At 41.9% G+C, this 20,834-nt stretch overlaps 1 protein-coding gene across 6 annotated transcripts in view; it reads right to left on the bottom strand.

Annotated features, from left to right (window-relative positions):
- golga3 (golgin A3) overlaps nucleotides 1-20,834 on the bottom strand; it is a 68,029-nt gene that overhangs the window by 31,833 nt on the left and 15,362 nt on the right. For 4 of the 6 annotated variants that reach the window (XM_080208019.1, XM_080208018.1, XM_080208020.1 and 1 more), the window contains exons 2-5: nucleotides 18,694-19,060; nucleotides 7,028-7,417; nucleotides 2,239-2,351; nucleotides 886-1,565 (exon numbers count right to left, since the gene is read on the bottom strand). In XM_080208019.1, the coding sequence (XP_080064145.1) occupies nucleotides 886-1,565; nucleotides 2,239-2,351; nucleotides 7,028-7,417; nucleotides 18,694-18,826 (1,316 nt within the window). In that variant the 5' untranslated portion in view covers nucleotides 18,827-19,060. The remainder of the gene's footprint in view (nucleotides 1-885; nucleotides 1,566-2,238; nucleotides 2,352-7,027; nucleotides 7,418-18,693; nucleotides 19,061-20,834) is intronic. The other 2 variants (XM_080208022.1, XM_080208023.1) reach the window with 2 other exon arrangements.

The raw sequence follows: 20,834 nt of genomic DNA, 5'->3' as shown, positions 1-20,834 counted from the left end.
TAATTCTCTGATAATACAAGGCAATTTAAGGCCAGATGAACAAATGCTTAGCTGAAAAGGTAGGTTTTAAGGCATGTCAAAAATGAGCGAGAGAAGGAATTCCAGAACTTAGTGCAGGAAGCTTGATTGCCAATGGTGGAATTAAAAAAATCATAATTTTTCAAGTGGCCAGAATTAAAGGAGTGCAGCTATACAATCCACACAAAATAGAATACAGCACTGACCGCACAATTACTGGAGGATGGAGATCTTAATAACCAAAAGCAATTTGAACCCAACAATCCCAAAATTAGCTAACTTTGTGGGGAAAACCTCATCGTAAAAGGCCAGCCTACATTGGAATTGAACAGGACAAAAGAACACAACATCTCAGAACTTGGAAATTCTTTCAAATCTTTTAGCTGATACTTAAAAAATTAACCCAGAAGTGCTGATGGGCTGCTTAAGTGAATATTGGGGCAATAGGAAGGGAGAAGGTGAACAAAAGGGGAAAAAAAGGAATGGATTTTGAGGAGTTCCTGCCTGGTCATTTTTTAACTCACTCAATGGGTCAACGATCCACACGGTGCTATGAATGTCACTCATTTATTTTTATAAGATTCAGCAACTTTCCAATGAAGCCATAAGCATTATTAAAACAAAATACTCAATGCTAAAACAGACATGACATTCAAGCTATGTGGAATAATTTTGTCTTGCGTTACTATAAAACAAATTCTGTTTGCAAAGTTCAATCCTCAAATATTTGCTTCCTATTAAGAATTCACAACTGTTTTTAACAGAAGATTATTTTATTGGGCAGCTGCTAACGTACAATCTTTCAAGTTCTGTCTTGCCTTTAACAGCTTCTGTAAGGCTGCTTAATCATATAGACGGTGCAGTTACCTGCTGGAAATGCTGTCCCTCCGACTCCGCACTGCTCCATTCACCTCCTGCTGCTCAGTCTGGTGTTCTGCTGCTGCAGCTTGCAACACCTCCCCAATAGAAGGGAACTGCCCCATATCATTTGATAATATTTCTTGTCCATCAACAGTGTATGTATTTTTTTGCTTTATGTCCAGTGAGGGCATGGGCCCATAAATACCACTGGTAGATATACTGCTGTATGAAGAGCTGTCACTTTCATTCTCATCTTGTCTCGTACCTAGCTCATCGATCTCAGAGCTGTTGTCCTCAATGTGTAACAAAGCTTCTAGTTTATCACCATTTTCTGAGGAAAAGCCTATTTCAGATATAACAGACGTGGATGAACCAGTCCTGATCTGGGATAGTGTTTCCACACTAGAAGACCTTCCCATACTACTCATGGCCTCTGAACTCTCTGTTTTATAATCGGCAAGAGATCGTATTTTGCTGGTCCTTGAACTCCTTGAGGTCTTTTCATCTCTGGAAACGTTTGGCATTCCAAGGCTGCCCACCTTGGGTCCTCGTGGAACACTGGTTCTCAGGAAGGAGTATTCTGTTGTCAAGGCGAGGGTATTAGCTCTTGGAAGTACTTCTGGGTTGAACATCAACTCTGGGTCCAAAGTACTGGTCAGTCGGTTTTTTGGTGTTGATTGCTTAGACTGAAAGATACAAGTAGAAATACCATTTTAAAAAACTGCTCCTCAACAAGACAGGAATTTGTTCTATAAAAAAACATAAATGTGAATTCTCAGAAATTGCTACTAAGCGAAAAGAAAATGTTAATAGTAATTGCAGTTAAGACAATAGAAGAAAAATATTTCATTCAGCAATTTCTATATTCATAAATCAGTTCCATCAAGTCCTTTTCCTGCCCTCTACACCACCATTAAATTATTGATTTATTTTGGCCTTAAAACACTTGCTTACAGTTCCCTCCTTGGCGTAGTTAGCCCTTTAGGTCTGATTGCACAACTCATTTTCCTGACTCCAGCATCCACCCTTGCTTTTGCCCCATCATTAGTGGCGGAGCCTACAGCAACAGCACAAACCTCTCTCTGACTTGTTGCATTCACCCAAACAGGCAGGTGGGGTCTCGGATTAATGTCCCCTACTTGATGCTTGCAATAGCACTGCACTGAGTGTCAGCTTATATGATGTGCTCAAATCCTGGAATGGGACTTGAACGCACAATCTTTTGACTTTGATGAGTGCATCACTGAGTTAAGCAGTACAGGTTAATTACTGCAAGTTTGTATAATCACAACTGAGTAGAAACAGAGATGAGTTGGCTCTCTTGCCCTGCTTCTACCTGCTGTATCCGTACACACTTACTCTCTGCTGATGCCTTTGTACTCTGTACTGTTTGAGTTGCTCTTCAAGACGCCGTTGAGCCTGTGAACGTATCTGTTCTTCATTCTGTTCTTTCAAAGATGGATCCAGTGTACCTGATTTCAAAACAAAATCATGAATTCAAACCACCTAACTCTTCCTGTAACATAAAGCAGAGCAATTACAATCATTTTAAAACTCTGTTCTTATTAACACTGCTTATATACAAAAATACCTTGTCAGTTTGCAAACTAATATGCTAAAGCTATAATCATTTTGTCACGAAGCTCTGTAACCTGAAATATTCATAAATGCTTAATCTTTTCTAAACTTTCATGATGCCATGGAAACCACAATTTCCAATCTAGGCATGACTATCGCTCTTTTAGAGAGCCAGCCTGATTTAACCTAGACCATCTAAAAATGTCACATGTCAAATTCCTTCTTTATAGTCACCTCCCTCCCATTTCACGTAGCTTTACAGAGCTAAGCTAGTCCAAATCCTCAGCTAGTCCCAGTCACCTATAGATCCAAAACACACTAATCAAGGCTAACTTGTCATTAGACCTTTTCCCCCCCATTCCATTTTAGAATTTATCCAATTCTCTGCTGGAAGTCACAACTGGATCTGTTTCTGCTGCCTTTTCCCAGTGATGCGTTCCCGATCATTACAGGTTGCAGCATTAAAAACAAATTTCACCACCCCAACCCTTTGGCTCTTTTGCTAATTACTCTCAAATGTGTGTTCCGGTTAGAGGACCACCAAACAGTAGAAACAGTTTCTCCTTATTTCTTTTAGCAAAGTCCTTCATAATTTTGAATACTTTTATTAGCTCTTGCCTCGTCACAAAGACGAAAATCACCTAATTTTACCAGAATCTAAACCTTCCCAATATTCCTGGATACAAAATCTGGTCAGGTCTTGTTGTACAAGAGACATCCAACACAGTTTCAACAATAAGTAACAATTTTCTTTATTTTGTTAGTGGGTGGGCTGATGAGAGAGAGATAAAATCAAGCAGAGACTCAGGGTGGCAGCTCATTGGATTAACTGTACTGACAATCGTAAAGTTGAGAAATTCATTACAACATAAATGGACCAAAGAACTTTAGTGTCATAAATGAATAGCAGTGAACAAATTGGTTACATAAACCGACAAAAAAAATCACCTAATTTTATTTAGCAATTTCTTATTATGTTTATAAGGCAAGAATAAACATACAAAATGATTTTTTTTTGAAAAACACAGGCAGTGGGATGTTGGCATGAAATTCATTTTCCATTTCCAGTCTCCCCAAGAACATCTCTTGGTACTGTTGGGCCTTCTGCCTTGTAACAACATTCACAAGGCTGAGCAGATTGCAGAATACGTTTACCAAGAGACAATCACCTCTTATGGGGTTCAGGTCATGTCAGAGCCAAAATAAGATAGGGAGGAGGAGATTCTTTTTCCTGAAGGACATTGGTGAACCAATTACGTGTTTATGACAATCCACTTATATTTTTCTGATATTAGCCCACAAATTTATTTAAATAAATTTCACAACATTATAATCTGAATTTACAACCACTGGCTTGTCAGTCTAGTACCATAATGACCATTATTCATTCGCTCGCTTCTCTTTCCATAAACAGTGGACTGCTTTCATTGCTGTTTTTTTTCTGGTACAGATCGCAGGTCTGTTGCCAGAGATATAAAGCATGGCTGACCAGACTCTCCTCTACCTTACTGCCTACCACTGGCGAGTGTTGGAAGGGTTTCGCAGGTCAATAACTTGTTTGGTCATCAAAATCTGACGTGGTACTCAAACCCGGAGCTTCTGGTTCAGAAGCAGGGATGTTACCCACTGGGCTACAAGGCTTCCCATAACAACCACAGTGTTGAGTGCACCCCAAATCCAAACCACTGTTAAAAGCTGTCTAATAACCAGCACAAGGCTAGCATATTACAGAGTCATTTAGCTGTAGTGAGATGTTGCCATGGCCCATATCACAAGTGAAAGTTAACAGAACATCATTAAAAAAATGCAGATCGGAATTCCAGTAAGGACAAGGTGGCTCTCTGGATAGCCTAACAAGAACAGTAATGCAAGACCAAGCTAGTGATCAGAAAGGTCTGGGATCCATCCTCAGCACGAGTTAGCAAGGCAAGAAGTTATAATCGGCCCCAGTACCACAGAGTTTCGGGAGATGATGCGATTACTGGATTATTATCCAATGACATCAAGTGAGAAGGTGGATTCAACTGTGATAAGTCGGCTGACTACACCTACTGGACAACAGCAGCTTCCTGAGTTAGTTGTCATCTATACACTGCCATTCAATGAAAGTAAATAGGGAACCAGTACAATTTCACAGATCATATCATGCAGCAGGAACAGGCCTGAGGCCTGCTGAAGTGATGGTAGGTTTATAGCACCCGTGCCCAGGTAGAGATGAGCATAATGCAACATTAATGATTTCAAAAAATTGTTGCTCTTGTATCCAGTGATATCAACTGTGAGGAACCGTTTAAAAAGCTAAAACGTCCAATCGCAAAAACAATCGCATAGTCCTACTTTTCTCTACAAACCAGCAGAACCTCTGACTGCCAGCCATGCTGCATCTCCCACCCTGCCCCATGCCCCCAGTTAACAATCCTTAAAGTCCTACTGCAGTTAATCCCCATTGTGTCAGACCAAACAACTGCCTGACATTAGAGCACCTCCTTGTGGTGGAAACAAGTCACACCATACCAAACATCACTAACATCGTAATGGCTAAACTAAAGATCTCGGAAATGAGAATATTGGGTTTTCTTAAATGGCTACTCAGCACAGCGGTTAGCACTACTGCCTCTCAGCCCAGGTTCAATTCCAGCCTTGGGTGCACGTGTATGTGTGAAGTTTGCACACTCTCTCCATGTCCACGTGGGTTTCCTCCAGCTGCTCTGTTTTCTCTCACAGTCCAAAGATGTGCAGGTTAGATTGACTGGCCACGGTAAATTGCCCCTTAGTGTCAGGAGGATTAGCAGTGTAAATACGTGGGGCTATGGGGATACAGCCTGATGCAGGCTTGATAGGCTGAATGACTTCCTTCTGCAATGTTGGGATTCTATGATTCTAACCTTAAAAACTATAGGCATCCTTCAACTGCCAATCCCAGATGAACATGGTAAAGGAACAAAATAAATCTTTATCTACAAATCCCGCATGCAGTAAATCATCCCACAGACAAAATCCAAGGATTTGGACATATCAATTGCCAAATACAGTAAACATGAATACCACAAATTATGCTATAATACCAACAACTAAACTCATTTGTATAGGCACACAAACAAGAAGCACAAAGCTGAAGCACAGTGCAAGAGTCAACAAAGGCAACAGGGTTTTAGGGCATGTTATACAAAATGGGATTTGGTTTTGTGCTTTGTCACTTAAATTCAAGAAAACTAAAACAAATCGCATACATACATTTATTTTTTTGAACTTTCCACTCCATTCTTCATCCCTCTATTTCTTTCAACTGAATTTGGGAGATGGGGCAGGTACTTTTGCATAGTTCACATCAACACTATCTCAATCTCAAGAAGGTAAAGGAAATGGGGCTGGTCTTACAGCTTCATTCCTTCCCCAGTATTGTCATGAAACATTCAGTAACATTGAGGAATTCTATCCAAAGCTGCTGTTTATTCCTATAACGTACAAATGTCATCCTAGTAAAAAGTCTATATGGGTGAACATAATTGAAATGACAATGTCAAAATTAACTTGGTTTGTTACTTTGTCACCATTTTAGTGATGCAGGTAAAGAGCAGACTTCCAAATTTGTTAGCCCCTAATGTATTTTTTAATTAGAGTTTTACAATGTGTTTTATAACACTGTAGTTTTAAACTGCTGACCTCACGTCATTAATTGTTATCTTTAAGACTGCACAGTGAAGGCATACAGGAAAGAATCAGTACCAATATCAAATAGGCAGCTGTACGTATGATAATTTATACAGGCATTTTGCTGTACATCATTACACAGTTATGGGAATACAATTAATGTATAGCAGCAAACAAAAAATCAACATGATTATTAGTATTGTTTCATAGCAACTGTGACACAACAAATTGAAACAAACTTCAACTTGTCAACACTGCTGCCTACGTCTGCATTAAATTCACAAACTTCCATTAACTCCCTGTTACACAACAGACTTAAATTGAAAAATTGGTTTTCTCACTTGCAAATCCCTCTATGGCTTCATCCCACCTCTGCTCTCACCTCCAGCTCCATGTCCAATTCCAACCTCCTTTGCATTCCTCTTCCAACCTGCTCTCAGTAGGTAATAGGGAAAAATAGGTTTATGGGAATGAGACAATTTCCAAAATCATGAATGGAAATTGATTTCAATGAGTTATTTGTGCTGAAGCAGAAGGCTACCTTGTGACATGAGGTAGCTAAGGAAAATTCCAGCTTATGATGTAAACTACGTCACTCCTAACTTACCCACTGCACTCCCATCCAGCAAGCTCAAATCCAAAATGGGGTAGATGGATGTGTCCCTTATTCTTGCTGACACCAGTTGATATCTGTAAACTTCACTTTTTGGCTACTGACATTTGGAATAAGACAACTTTTCATCTCCCAATTTTTCCTTGAAAAGACATTTCAATGATAGCACATGCACAGAAAGAGACAGCACATGGAGTTGCCAGCTTGATCAATTAAGCTTAAAAAGCATGCCAATTTTGGCAAAGAGGAAAGTTCAAAAAAGGAGGAAGGAGGGTGGAAGAGCCACCACTGTAAATAAATGCTTACACAAATCGGTTTCTTGCATAGGAAGACTTAGAATGAGCGACTGCAAAGCTTCACTTTTTTGAACAAACATTTCAGATTTAGCTCCCTGAAGCTTCTTTAAGTTGTCATGGAAACCATCCACACCTGGGGAAGGCTCTGTGCTCTCATCAGATCTGCACTTTGGTGGCTGACTTTCTGGTGAGCTAGAGACAGCCTGGGCAATGCCAGAAGGCCCAGTGGACCTGCAAACGGACTTAGATCCATTCTGACAACCGTCTCCTTCACCATCAGCACCTTTACCACTGGAAGCACACAGTTGCTGGATCTTGCCCTCATGTTTGCCTGAGATCCTGCTGGCGTCCATAGCTGCTCCAAAGTTAGGCACTTTACCAGTATTGTTCACATAGGCACCTATGAAAAATGAAGCACAGTTAGCAACTGGTACCACCCTAGACTATCACTTAAAACCTGACACCAGCTCAAACCCAAAGTTCTAATCTTAGTTTTCTCCCCACTGGCAAATTTGTGACTTTTTTTAAAATTCCACTTTAGATTTAGAGGATGATTGGGGAGGAAACAAGAAAGACAGTGAAAACCGAGACAGGTGAAACACAAATTTTCTCGGCTCAAACCCAACGAAGTTTTTGTGTTAATACGGATGGAAAATCAAACAGGGGGGTGCAATTCTCATTCCACTGCACTAATTTTTTTTGGGGAGTGGGCCAGGAGATTCCAGTGGTACCGACATGTGGGACGTCCTGCCCTGATAGTATCTCCCAGTGCCAGAGTTCCGGCGACATTACATCTGCGCTGGAATTAGGCAGGGAGGTGCATAAATTATGGAAATCAGCATTTCTGTATATTTTGAATACAATTAGCAGGCCCGGGACTGGACCCGCTAGCATCTCCTGCCATTCCCCTCTAGAATGGTTTACTCCAGCAAGATTTACAGTAGCTCTCCACTTTCTGGGAATTGGTACCGTGCCAGTGCCAGCCTGTGCCTGGACATGCACGGGGAAGCCAGCAATCAGGCCATGGATAGGTGGAGGGCCAGTGCTACGGGGATTGCAGTACTGGCTATCGAGCTGGCTGGAATCGGGAGACCGGCAGACAGGGGCCACTGCGCATCGGCACACACGCAGTGGCCCGCTTAATGCTTAGCAGCTGGCCTCCCGATTGGGAATAGGCCCTGCCCTTGATTTTTGGTGTGATTTACGCTAAGGCACTCTGCATGTACACAGAATGCGGAAGATTCATTTTGAATGTCCTGCTAAATAAAAAAAGTGTGATTTACTCCGGTTTTCATGCAAATTTGAACTTAGAATTCTTTTGGGAGAATTCTGCCTTATTTTACATTACAGGTTGGAGCAAAGACATGAAATAATTTATTTTGTTTGATCTAAAAATGCTCATTTGGCGTGCACTGAAAAGGTGGCTTCAAGGCATAAAAAAAAACAGCTTACTGCTCAAATTGGTACCCTGCCCCCCCGCCCCCAAACCCCAATCTATTTTTAAGGTCACTCCACATTTTGTCCTCAAAAACTCTCACTTCTTTTCAATCAATGACTTACTATTGACTTTCCGTACAAAAACTGTAAACTTAAATATACCCTTGTCTGGATCTACTCAGGGTGAAGAATTAAACCACATTCATTTAGAATCAGGAACTGATAACTCATCATAAAACAGGAGTACAAATGGCATCTTTCTCTTTTGAGGAACACAATCGACATTCCAAAAAAAATCACAAAGGCTTTTTAAAGCTTGCTCAGAGATAAAAACAGAGATTTTGAAAATAACATCAGTTTGTTGGCTGAGCTTCTGACCATATCCTTTCACACTGAAACCCATGTGTTAACAATACTCTGGCATTTTGTTTGAATCAGTGAGTAGCTTGTGATGAATATTTGGTCTCATATCTGCCCACTCCCATCCCCACCTGTCACACAACCATCACTAGTGAATTTCTGGATTTCTAGTCCAAGCATCAACACTGGGAATAAATGTCAGCCATTCTTTCACAGGCCAAAATATACACTGCTCAAACTGGCAGAGACGTGAATTAGAAGCCTGATTATGATTCCCTTATTTTTCTGTCTCCCCCATTCCACTCGAGCTTTGATCAGTACTTTCCTGCAATGGCACAAGGATCTGCAATAGGTGTGACTGCAGGTGTAAATCCATCACTCAAATGTTATAAGACCATAAGAAGTAGGAGCAGAACTAGGCCACTCGGCCCATTGAGTGTGCTCCGCCATTCAATTGTGGTTGATATTTTTCTCACCTTCATTCTCCTGATTTTTCCCCCATAACCCCTGATCCCCTTATTAATCAAGAACCTAAGTATCTCTGTCTTAAATACTCTCAATGATCTGGCCTCCACAGCCTTCTGTGGCAAACAGTTCCACAGATTCATCACTCCCTGGCTGAAGAAATTCCTCATCTCTGTTTTGAAAAAAAATCATCCCTTTAGCTTGAGGCTGCGCCCTCTGATTCTAGTTTTTTCTACTAATGGAAACATCCTCTCCACATCCACTCTATCCAGGCCTCGCAATATCCTGTATGTTTCATTAAGATCCCCTTATTTTAAAGTTCCATAGCACAAAGGACCGCTATGAATCTCATTCTACCATCAGCCAACAGAAAATGCTTTTGTATGATAAGACCAGCCTTGCTTGATTCTCCTCTCTTTCGACTCATTCTTTCTCCCTCCTCTTACAACTGCTACTTGTGAAGTATCAGCTGCATAGCTGGACTAAACCCCAATTTGATTGTGGGTCATTTTCAGAATTTGAGCATCACAGGTAATTATTATCCTGAGATGGTGGTAGTGATGGAGGTGAGCCATCTTCTTCATTGCAATCTTTGTGTTGGTTTGATTGAAGTTGCTTAGAAATCACTCCATTCTGAGGGCAGTTAAGAATGAACCACTTTAGAGTGGGACTAGAATCACAGAAGTTGAACCGATTAAGGACCACAAATTCTCTTCTTTAGCGAATCAGTTCGGATTTATGACAATTCAACAACTTTATAGTCATTTGCACTGATACCAACATTTATGTTGAGGTTTGGTTATTTCAATCCAGTTCCATTCTCAAACTGACATGGTGGGACTTGAACTCACATTATCTGGATTACAGATTCAGTAGCATTACACTGGAAAACCGACACTCAATGGGGGAAGTTAAACTGAAAAGATCAGAACTCTATTCTCTCCCTGTGCATTCAATCATATACCAACAAAAAAGAATGTTCCTCTTCAGCATGCATCCATTGTTGTAGACAAGAAAACCACCACCAGAAAAGTCTATTCTTTTGGTCAACCACAATTTTAGTTCCTTAAACCTTTCAGGACCCCTTGGTTCAAACGTGTTCTCCTCAGGCAAGGAGAAACCATCAGGATATTAAGCACAACCATTTTCAAAGGTACGCTTAAAGCAAGCAATTACAGTGAAACTAATTTGATGTAGCCTCACTCTGTACGTGTAGTTGTCACATACGACAGCTATGTTAACAGAACCTTCATCCTAGGTGTCAAAAAACCATCCCTCATTTTCTTTCTTCCTTCTCCCCTTCCAAGCATTCTTGGTACAGTAACAACTTCCAATCAACAACTCCGGCACAATAAATAATGCAGTTAATCTTGATCACACATGCAGGCAGATACTAAATTAAAACAGATACAAATGCAAAGCAATAACAAATAAAAATAATGTTTCCAAGGAGAATGAAGCCCTCTAGTAGATTAATTTCACATACTTTTAATGAAGTGTTATTATTTTAAGGGAACAGTTTCAGTCAGATTTACAATTACTGCATTTTAGAATTTTAGGCTATTACCTGGCATATAAAGGTAGTTGATACAGGAAGCAATTTGGAGCATTTTACTTCGATATTAAAATAACCATACCAGTGATCACAGGAAAATGACAAACTTAATTTATCAATAACGAGGAGCAATGGGAAAATATGACAGGCACCGCTGCAAAAACTGGCACTGTATTAAAATCACATTTTTCACGAGGTCCAACAAGAACACAAGTTACTTTTCTACAATATTAGGAACCAAGAATAAATACCCAAAAATTGCATTAGCAGTGAGCATTTCAGCATCAGACTAACATTACATTTGTAGTCTCAATCCACACCAAGGACCCTAAACTGTATTATTCCATAAAATACCTTTTTTCTTATTTATTCATGGAATATGAACATCACTGACACTTCCAGCATTTGTTGCCCAACCCTAATGGCCCTTAAAAGGGTTTTGGGAGCCACCTTCTTCAATAACTGTACTCCATGTCCAAATGCAGCAAGACCTGGACAATATCCAACTTGGGCTGAAAAGTAAACTTTATGCAAAAAGTGTCAGGCAATGACTATCTCCAGCAAGACAATCCAACAATCACCATACACATTCAATAATATTGCCATCACTGAATCCTTCATTAACAACATCCTGGAGCCACATTGACCAGAAATTGAACTAGATCAGCCACATAAATACTGTGCTATAAGAGCAGGTCAAAGGTTTGGAATTCTGTGGCAAGTAACTCACCTGATTCCCCAGAGTCTGTTCACCATCTAAAAAGCACAAGTCAGGAGTGTGATGGAATACTGTCTACAGCTCCAACAATACCTGAAGCTTGACACCATCCAGAACAAAGCAGCCTGCTTGATTCTCACCCCATCCACAAACATTCACTCCCTCCACCACCAATACAAAGTGAGTGTACCACATACTAGATGCACTGCAGGAATCCAGCAAGGCGCCTTACACAACACCTTCCAAACCCATGACTGCTACCACCTAGAAAAACAAGAACAGCAGATTCATGGGAACACCACTGCTGCCAAACCACTCACTATCCTGACTTTATATACGTACCTGGGAATGTTTCAGCTGCTTATTTTTTGGGGGGGGGGGGGGGGGGGGGGAGGTGTGTGTGTGTGTGTGTGTGTGTGTGTGTGTGTGTGTGTGTGTGTGTGTGTGTGGCGGCAGGATGATGGCTTACATGTCAACAATATTCTTAATTAAACTTTGTTTTTGATACAAGTTCCTCATGGGTCACTTGAACCACACCGGAGGTGAAACCTCTCATGCTCACCTTAGCCAAATTCAATGTAACATATTACAGGTCAGGTGAGCTTCACAGGATGCCCTGAAGTATCCAACCTGACTTGTAACATCCCTGTGTCTGCATGGGTTTGCTCTGTGTGCTCCGGTTTCCTCCCACAACCTGAAAAATGTGCTGGTTACGTGCACTGGCCATGCTAAATTCTCCCTCAGTGTACCTGAACAGTGCCGGAATGTGACGACTAGGGGATTTTCAAAGTAACTTCTTTGCAGTGTTAATTCAAGCCTACTAGTGATATTAATAAATAAACTTTAAAAACAGGTTTGTAATTTCTCACTTTGGTGGTATAGTGGTTATGGTAATGTCCAGCAACCTACAGCTCATGAGATCAAACCACAATAGTGAAAGCTGTGAAACCAATTTTTAAAATCTGGTCACTTAAGCCTGACATAAGAACATAAGAACATAAGAAATAGGAGCAGGAGTAGGCCATCTAGCCCTTCGAGCCTGCCCCGCCATTCAATAAGATCATGGCTGATCGGTCGTGGCTCAGCTCCACTTTCCCGCCCTCTCCCCATAACCCTTAATCCCCTCTCTTATCAAGAACCCATCAACCCGCTTCTTAAAAATATTTAGCGAGGCAGCCTCCACCACTTCAACGGGCAGAGAATTCCAGAGATTCACCACCCTTTGAGTGAAGAAGTTCCTCCTCAACTCCGTTCTAAACCGCCCCCCCTTTATCTTGAGGCTGTGCCCCCTAGTCCTACTGTCTTTTTTGAGCGGGAAGAGTCTCTCCACCTCTATCCTATCCATCCCATTCATCATCTCATACGTCTCAATGAGATCTCCCCTCATTCTTCTAAACTCTAACGAGTACAAGCCTAGTTTATTCAGCCTCTCCTCATAGCTCAATCCCCTCAACTCCGGTATCAGCCTAGTAAACCTCCTCTGCACTCCCTCCAGGGCCAAAATATCCTTGCGCAGGTGCGGCGCCCAAAACCGCACACAGTACTCCAGCTGCGGCCTCACCAATGCCCTATACAGCTGCAGCAAGACCCCCCTACTTTTATATTCAATCCCCCCTCGCTATGAAGGCCAGCATCCCATTCACCTTCCTGACCACCTGCTGCACCTGCAAGCTGGGTTTTTGGACTCCTGCACAAGGACCCCGAGGTCCCTCTGCACCGTCGCCTGCTGCAGTTTTTCGCCACGTAAGTAATAGTCCTTCCTACCATTCTTCCTACCAAAGTGGACCACCTCACACTTGCCAACATTAAATTCCATTTGCCATTTCCTGGCCCATTCGCCCAGCCTATCTAGATCCTTCTGCAGACTCTCCACACCCTCCGCACAATTTGCCGTTCCCCCAATCTTGGTGTCATCAGCAAATTTCGACACCCTGCACTCGGTTCCCTCCTCCAGATCATCTATATAAATGGTAAATAGCTGAGGCCCCAGCACCGACCCCTGGGGCACCCCACTAGTCACCAACCGCCAATCCGAATAGCACCCATTGACCCCCACTCTCTGCCTCCTATTTGACGACCAATCCTCTATCCATGCTAACACCCTACCCCCAACTCCATGTCCCCTGACCTTCTGCAATAACCTCTTGTGAGGTACCTTGTCAAACTGACGCTATCGGAATAATTATGAAATCAAGATCCGCACAGAATCCTTGGGTTTCGGGCAGATGTGAGCTTAAAATGAAACACTGTGTGGCTAGGCACAGAGTCCGAGCCGGGGGGGGGGGGGGGGCTGAAAAATTTTTTCTCCTTACACGCAGCAGCCAAAGCTGAGGAGGTCAAAGAGCCAGTAGGCAGCCTGAGCCAGCGAGGCCATCGAGCTTGCCTCAGGAGTGCAAGCCTGCAAGGGCCAAGCAAGAAGCCACACAAGAAACTACAAAGGGTTGTGAACGAAGCCCAGTCCATCACTCAAACCAGCCTCCCACCCACTGAAACTGTCTACACTTCCTGCTGCCTTGGAAAAGTAGCCAGCATAATTAAGAACCCCACGCACCCCAGACATTCTCTCTTCCACCTTGGGAAAAAGGTAACAAAAGTCTGAGGACTTGTACCAACCAACTCAAGAACAGTTTCAACCCTGCTGCCATCAAATTTTTGAATAGACCTACTTTGCATTAAGTTGATCTCTCTCTACATCCTGGTTATGACGGTAACACTACATTTCGCACCCTCTCGCCTCCTGTGAGCTGTATTATTTGTCTGTATAGCATGCAAGAAACAATACTTTTCACTGTATATCAATATATGTGACAATAATAAATCAAATCAAGGCGCTGGACAGCAGTCATTGAAGGCAGCAGCGCAACAGCTGTCAACTCCCAAGCCAGGACTTAGGGTGGACGGGTAACCTGAAAGCATAGAAAAAGCAGCAGCAATTTCTGACCCAAGGCTAGGGAGACAGCAAATGAGTCAGCACAACTCCCAAGGTCAGTGTCGAGCAGAACTCGAGGTGAGGTACAAGGAGGTGCCAGTAGTCACCAAGGGGAGAAGCACGGTGAGGCAACTTGACCAGGCCAGTTGGGTTGGGCAACAAGCCAAGGGTGAGGCAAGGAGGTCAGATAGCCAGACAGGAAGGCAGAGTGAGCCAGCACAACCGTGAGGCCACCATCAAGCAGAGTTCAAGATGAAGTGCAACTGAGGGCCCAGGAGCCACCAGCGGTTGTCAAAGGAAGCAGCAGGCAATGTGACACTTGGGTCAGAGGGTTTCAGACTTTGTTATATTTTAGCCAGAATCCCTCAATGCTTTATGATTCCACAGCCATGGAAAACCTCCTCAGAATGTTTTACATTCCAGGTGCTGGGGGTTGGGAAAGTCACAGACTGGCTATAATTTCAATAGTGCAGTCTGTAAACACAATAAAGTGGGAGGGGAACACAATGGTGCAGCATTATAAGCACTGCATCACTCATGGTTTCAAGAACAGGATTTTCTGATTACAGCTTGCGTGTACCAGTGTGTAAAAAACACAGCTAATCAAATAATATTGCATTCCACACTTTCCAATATGTTTTACAATTTGTTTTCTGGCAATTTTAAACAGGCAAGTGCTGAGGAGATTTGAGAGGTTGTAAATTTTGGCCAGTTTCTTCCAATTTGGCCAAATTTTTTTTTAATGTTACCTGTGCTGGAAGGACATTGGACATTTTGCTTTTTTCTTGTCATCGTCCTTTTTGTTTTAAACAAACTGGTTACTCCATTCAAAAATGCCCGTGCTCCTGTTAAATCTCAGTATACTGCTGCTATCCCCCCCAAATAAGCAGATGACACATTCCCAGGTACATATATAAACTCTAGGGTTGGCCTGTCAAACATGGCCTCACAATACTCCAAAATTCAACCAGCTTACTTATTATCTCAGTCTTCATAGAGATCGGCTTGTGTTATCAACCAAGGTCATACTGGGATGGCTCTAAAAAGACTCAGGTACTGTAAATTCAAAGATACTTAACCATCAATCGATATCTACATCCTGCACTGATTTTCAGTACATTTTCAAATCAATGTTGACTTCTCAGTCCAACCCCACCTGCGCCCCGGCACAAATCCCAAAGGAGCGCTAAAGGAGTGGGTTAAGAAGCGGTGGATAGAGGAGAGCCGGTGGATGTGGTCTTTCTGGATTTTCAGAAGGCGTTTGACAAAGTAACACACAAGAGGTTATTGCAGAAGGTCGAGGGACATGGAGTTGGGGGTAGGGTGTTAGCGTGGATAGAGGACTGGTTGTCAAATAGGAGGCAGAGTGTGGGGGTCAACGGGTGCTATTCGGATTGGCGGATGGTGACTAGTGGAGTGCCCCAGGGGTCGGTGCTGGGGCCTCAGCTATTTACCATTTATATAGATGATCTGGAGGAGGGAACCGAGTGTAGGGTGTCGAAATTTGCTGATGACACCAAGATTGGGGGAACGGCAAATTGTGCGGAGGGTATGGAGAGTCTGCAGAAGGATCTAGATAGGCTGGGCGAATGGGCCAGGAAATGGCAAATGGAATTTAATGTTGGCAAGTGTGAGGTGGTCCACTTTGGTAGGAAGAATGGTAGGAAGGACTATTACTTACGTGGCGAAAAACTGCAGCAGGCGACGGTGCAGAGGGACCTCGGGGTCCTTGTGCAGGAGTCGCAAAAACCCAGCTTGCAGGTGCAGCATGTGGTCAAGAAGGCGAATGGGATGCTGGCCTTCATAGCGAGGGGGATTGAATATAAAAGTAGGGGGGTCTTGCTGCAGCTGTATAGGGCATTGGTGAGGCCGCAGCTGGGGTACTGTGTGCAGCTTTGGGCGCCGCACCTGCGCAAAGATATTTTGGCCTTGGAGGGAGTGCAGAGGAGGTTTACTAGGCTGATACCGGAGTTGAGGGGGTTGAGCTATGAGGAGAGGCTGAATAAACTAGGCTTGTACTCGTTAGAGTTTAGAAGAATGAGGGGAGATCTCATTGAGACGTATAAGATGATGAATGGGATGGATAGGATAGAGGTGGAGAGACTCTTCCCGCTCAAAAAAGACAGTAGGACTAGGGGGCACAGCCTCAAGATAAAGGGGGGGCGGTTTAGAACGGAGTTGAGGAGGAACTTCTTCACTCAAAGGGTGGTGAATCTCTGGAATTCTCTGCCCGTTGAAGTGGTGGAGGCTACCTCGCTCAATATTTTTAAGACGCGGGTTGATGGGTTTTTGATAAGAGAGAGGATTAAGGGTTATGGGGAGAGGGCGGGAAAGTGGAACTGAGCCACGACAGATCAGCCACGATCTTATTGAATGGCGGGGCAGGCTCGAAGGGCTAGATGGCCTACTCCTGCTCCTATTTCTTATGTTCTTATGTTCATGCAGCAACTGTATCAAAGATGATTGCTAATAAATATGTTAAAGGGAGGAACCTGCTCCAAAAGTCAACCTGCACTTTATAGGTCAAAATCGCAAATAGTGGCAGTCTATGAAAATGGAAGGGAACATTGTCTCTTGTCAGTTCCAGCAGTTAGCTCATGAGCAAAACTGGTTCTGAGACGTTCAAGAAGTCACTGACAGGACAAGCACAACTCAATCAGACTAGAAAGGAGAGAAAAATCAGAGGATAGCTTACCCATATAAAGCAAAATCATCCTTCCAACAACATACAATTATATAACAACACAGAAAGACACAAGGAAAATGGGACACTGAGCCAGGGTTCGAGAAAGTCAGCATGTTCCAAAGACACTCAACCCTCAGAAGAATTTCCTCATCTTAGTCTTAAATTGGTGCCCCTTTATTCTGAGACTATGATCCCTGGTCCAAGACTCTCTCACGAAGAGGAAGCATCCGCTTAGCATTTACCCTGTCAAGCCCCTTAAGAATCATATATGTTTCAATGAGATTACCTCCCATTCTTCTAAATTCCAATGAGTAGATCCCAGCCTGTTTAATCTTTCCTCATAAGACAAGCCCTCCATACCAGAGATAATCCTAGTGAATATTCTCTGAACTGCCTCCAACAAATGATATTTTTCCTTAAATAAGGGAAACAAAACTGCTCACTGCAGTTTTACCAGTATCTTGTACAGTTGCAGAAAGATCTCCCTACTCTTATAATCCAACCCCCTTGAAATAAGGGGCAACATTCCTTTAGCCCTCCTGATTACCTGCTGTACCTGTGTGCTAACTTTGTGTTTCGTGCACAAGTAACCCCAAGTCCCTTTGTCTTGCAGTTTTCTACAGTATTAAATAATACTGTTCTTTTGTTCTCCCTGCCTAAATGAACAAATTCACATTTTCCCCTCATTATACTCCATTTGCCAACATTTTGCCCACTTACTTAGCCTATCAATATCTCTTTGTAAACTGTTTGTATCCCTCTCGCAATTTGCCTTTCCACCTATTTTGGGATCATCAGCAAATGTGGCCAAAATACATTCGCTTCTTTCCTCCAAGTCAGTAATACATATTGCAAACAGTGGATGATATCTCTGGGGAGCTAAGCCAAAGATTTCAGAGGGTGTACAGAGGTGAAGAGAAAGAAACAATGACTGCCTGCCTTGGATAATACTTGGATTGTTTATGACAACATTTACATCTTACAAGGGGGGGCTCATAACATCATGATCATCTGTGTTTAATATAGAAACTGCAGTGACATTGCAGCCCTGGGTCATTGACTACATTTCTGCCTATATTGGTCTTACTGACATCATTAGACTCAGTTCATCAGCAGCACAAGGTAAAAGTATTTACAGAAATTAAACGAAATAGATATTGAAGTGCATGACTCTTCACAATTTGCATTTGTGAGAATATATAAAATGAAATCTTCGTCGAATTGCAACTCAAAATTCCACAATGATTTAACAATTGTTGTATTTCTCCAACAAGGAAACATGCAGAATGGAGCAGTACACAATGCTGAATCAGTACAGGCCTGTACTTTAATACAAGTAGCAGCTTCATCTGACCAGCAAAACAAAACATTGCCACTGGCACTTACTATCACCACCTCTCAGCTGATGCATCATCACATTTGTGATTTTTTTTTATATTTCAATAAATAAAAATGATTCTAAAATACCTGAGGAAGTATAATTTGAGAGAATTTAACATAAGTAAAACTTGGTGCTGATTACTCACCGTTTATGTCGACTCCTGTGACAGGTAACCCAGACACAGCTGTTTCATCAGGAAGTTCCTCTTTGCTCCCAGCAGTTACAGTGTGCGTTGAATTTGACAGCAAAACATCCTGCTCCTGGGACGGGGCTTCCATCTTTCTACACACTTGGCAGTAAGCGATGACACTTTACAGAGCTTCTCACAATAAGCCAAAGGTCACTTTGTGCCATTAAAAGGAAAAAGTTCTGCTCTCAGGACAGTTCAAGAGATTGTGAAGAGCTTGAAATGCAGCACCATGATCCGTCAGCTGGGAGCTATAACATTCGGCAGATTCCAATGCATTGAGAATTGAGGTCTTTCCTACACAATTCGTAAGATATTACAGGCACTGTGGAAAAACAGTACATTAAATCAGTGTACATTACAGTAGAGGGCTAACATGACAATAATAAATTAAAACAAGAGAGAAAAGAGAAACTATTGGGGATAATTCCATTATTTTCAAACCATGTTAATCTCTTTTGGACCTGCTCAGTGCGGCGTTTAAAATAATTATTCCCTGCTTTACCAAGAGCTTTATATAACGAAACAAAGAAAGACTTGTATTTATATAGTGTCTGTCATAGCCGCAGGGTGCCCAAAGATGGTTTAGAGCCAGTAACATACTTGTAATGTATAACTACTATTGTAACCTGGAAATTTGAACTGCAGTTTAAATCAATTCAATGAAAAGATTTAACACAATATATTGGATTATCCTGTAACACCAGCATGGCTACAATCAGGTTTACTTTCATTTGTTTCCTTGCTATGTATTTTTATGACTATGACATAACATACAGTGAAAAGTATTGTTTCTTGTGTGCTTTTCCCGCAAAGCATATTGTTCATACAGAAGGAAATTAAAGAGTGCACAAATGTAGTGTTATAGTCATAGTTAGGGTGTAGAAAAAGATCAACTTAGTGCAAGATAAATCCATTCAAAAGTCTGACAGCAGCAGGGAAGCAGCTGTTCTGGAGTCAGCTAGTACATAATTTCAGACTTTTGTATCTTTCCCCGATGGAAGAAGATGGAAGAGAGAACATCCAGAGTGCATGGAATCCTTAATTATGCTGGCTGCTTTGCCAAGGCAGTGGGAAGTCTAGACAGTCAATGGATGGGAGGCTGATTTGTGTGATGGATTGGACTACATTCAGACCTTTCGTAGTCCCTTGCATTTTGGACAGAGCAGGAGCCACAGCAAGCTGAGATACAACCAGAAAGAATGCTTTCTGTGGTGCATCTGTAAAAGTTGGTGAGAGTTGTAGCTGACATGCCAAATTTCCTTAGTCTTCTGAGAATTCCACTAATAATCTAAAAATATCAAATTAAATTCTACTGTGATACCACAATTATATTGTGCTAGAGTAAATTTGATAGCAGTTTGAAAATACATTTAACACATTGGCAAAGGTGGTTTTGGAAATGGAGAAAATACTGGCATCAAACATATTAAATCTGCATAACAATAGTAGAAAAAGCAGTCAATATTTTGATAATAGTTAAAAGCTTTAAAGTCACCTGAACCTATGCAGGTTAAAAAGCAGTTTGCAGGTTCTGTGGAGCCAGATCTTGAACTTCATCTAACAGGCCAGTTGTCTAACTGCTGGTACATTTTCCACCCACCAAAAACACTTACCATCACAACAATTGAAATCAACTGAAAAAAATTATACATTTCACAAATTGTGACAGCCCCATTTATCAGAGGTAATATGAAAATCTGTACTATATGAGTTGGCTGTAATCAGACAATTTTCAGCAACATAACTTGCATTTATATACAGCATTAATGCAGCAAAACATTTGAAGACATTTTTTCAATTTTTAAAAATTTTATTTGATTTGTCGTCACATGTATTAACATACAGTGAAAAGTATTGTTTCTTGCATACCGTTCATAGAGAAGAAGGAGAGAGTGCAGATTGTAGTGTTACAGTCATAGCTAGGGTGTAGAGAAAGATCAACGTAGTGCAAGGTAAGTCCATTCAGAAGACTGACGGCAGCATGGAAGATGTTCTGAATCGGTTGGTACATAACCCCAGACTTTTGCATCTTTTACCCAACGGAAGAAGGTGGAAGAGAGAATATCCAGAGTGTGTAGACAGAATCGATGGATGGG

The sequence above is a fragment of the Carcharhinus amblyrhynchos genome, chromosome 20 (assembly GCF_965287045.1).
Source record: "Carcharhinus amblyrhynchos chromosome 20, sCarAmb.v2.hapA, whole genome shotgun sequence".
NCBI classification, from domain to species: domain Eukaryota; kingdom Metazoa; phylum Chordata; class Chondrichthyes; order Carcharhiniformes; family Carcharhinidae; genus Carcharhinus; species Carcharhinus amblyrhynchos.
The sequence above is the reverse complement of the archived record's forward strand: the minus strand, read 5'-3'. Positions and strand labels throughout refer to the sequence as shown.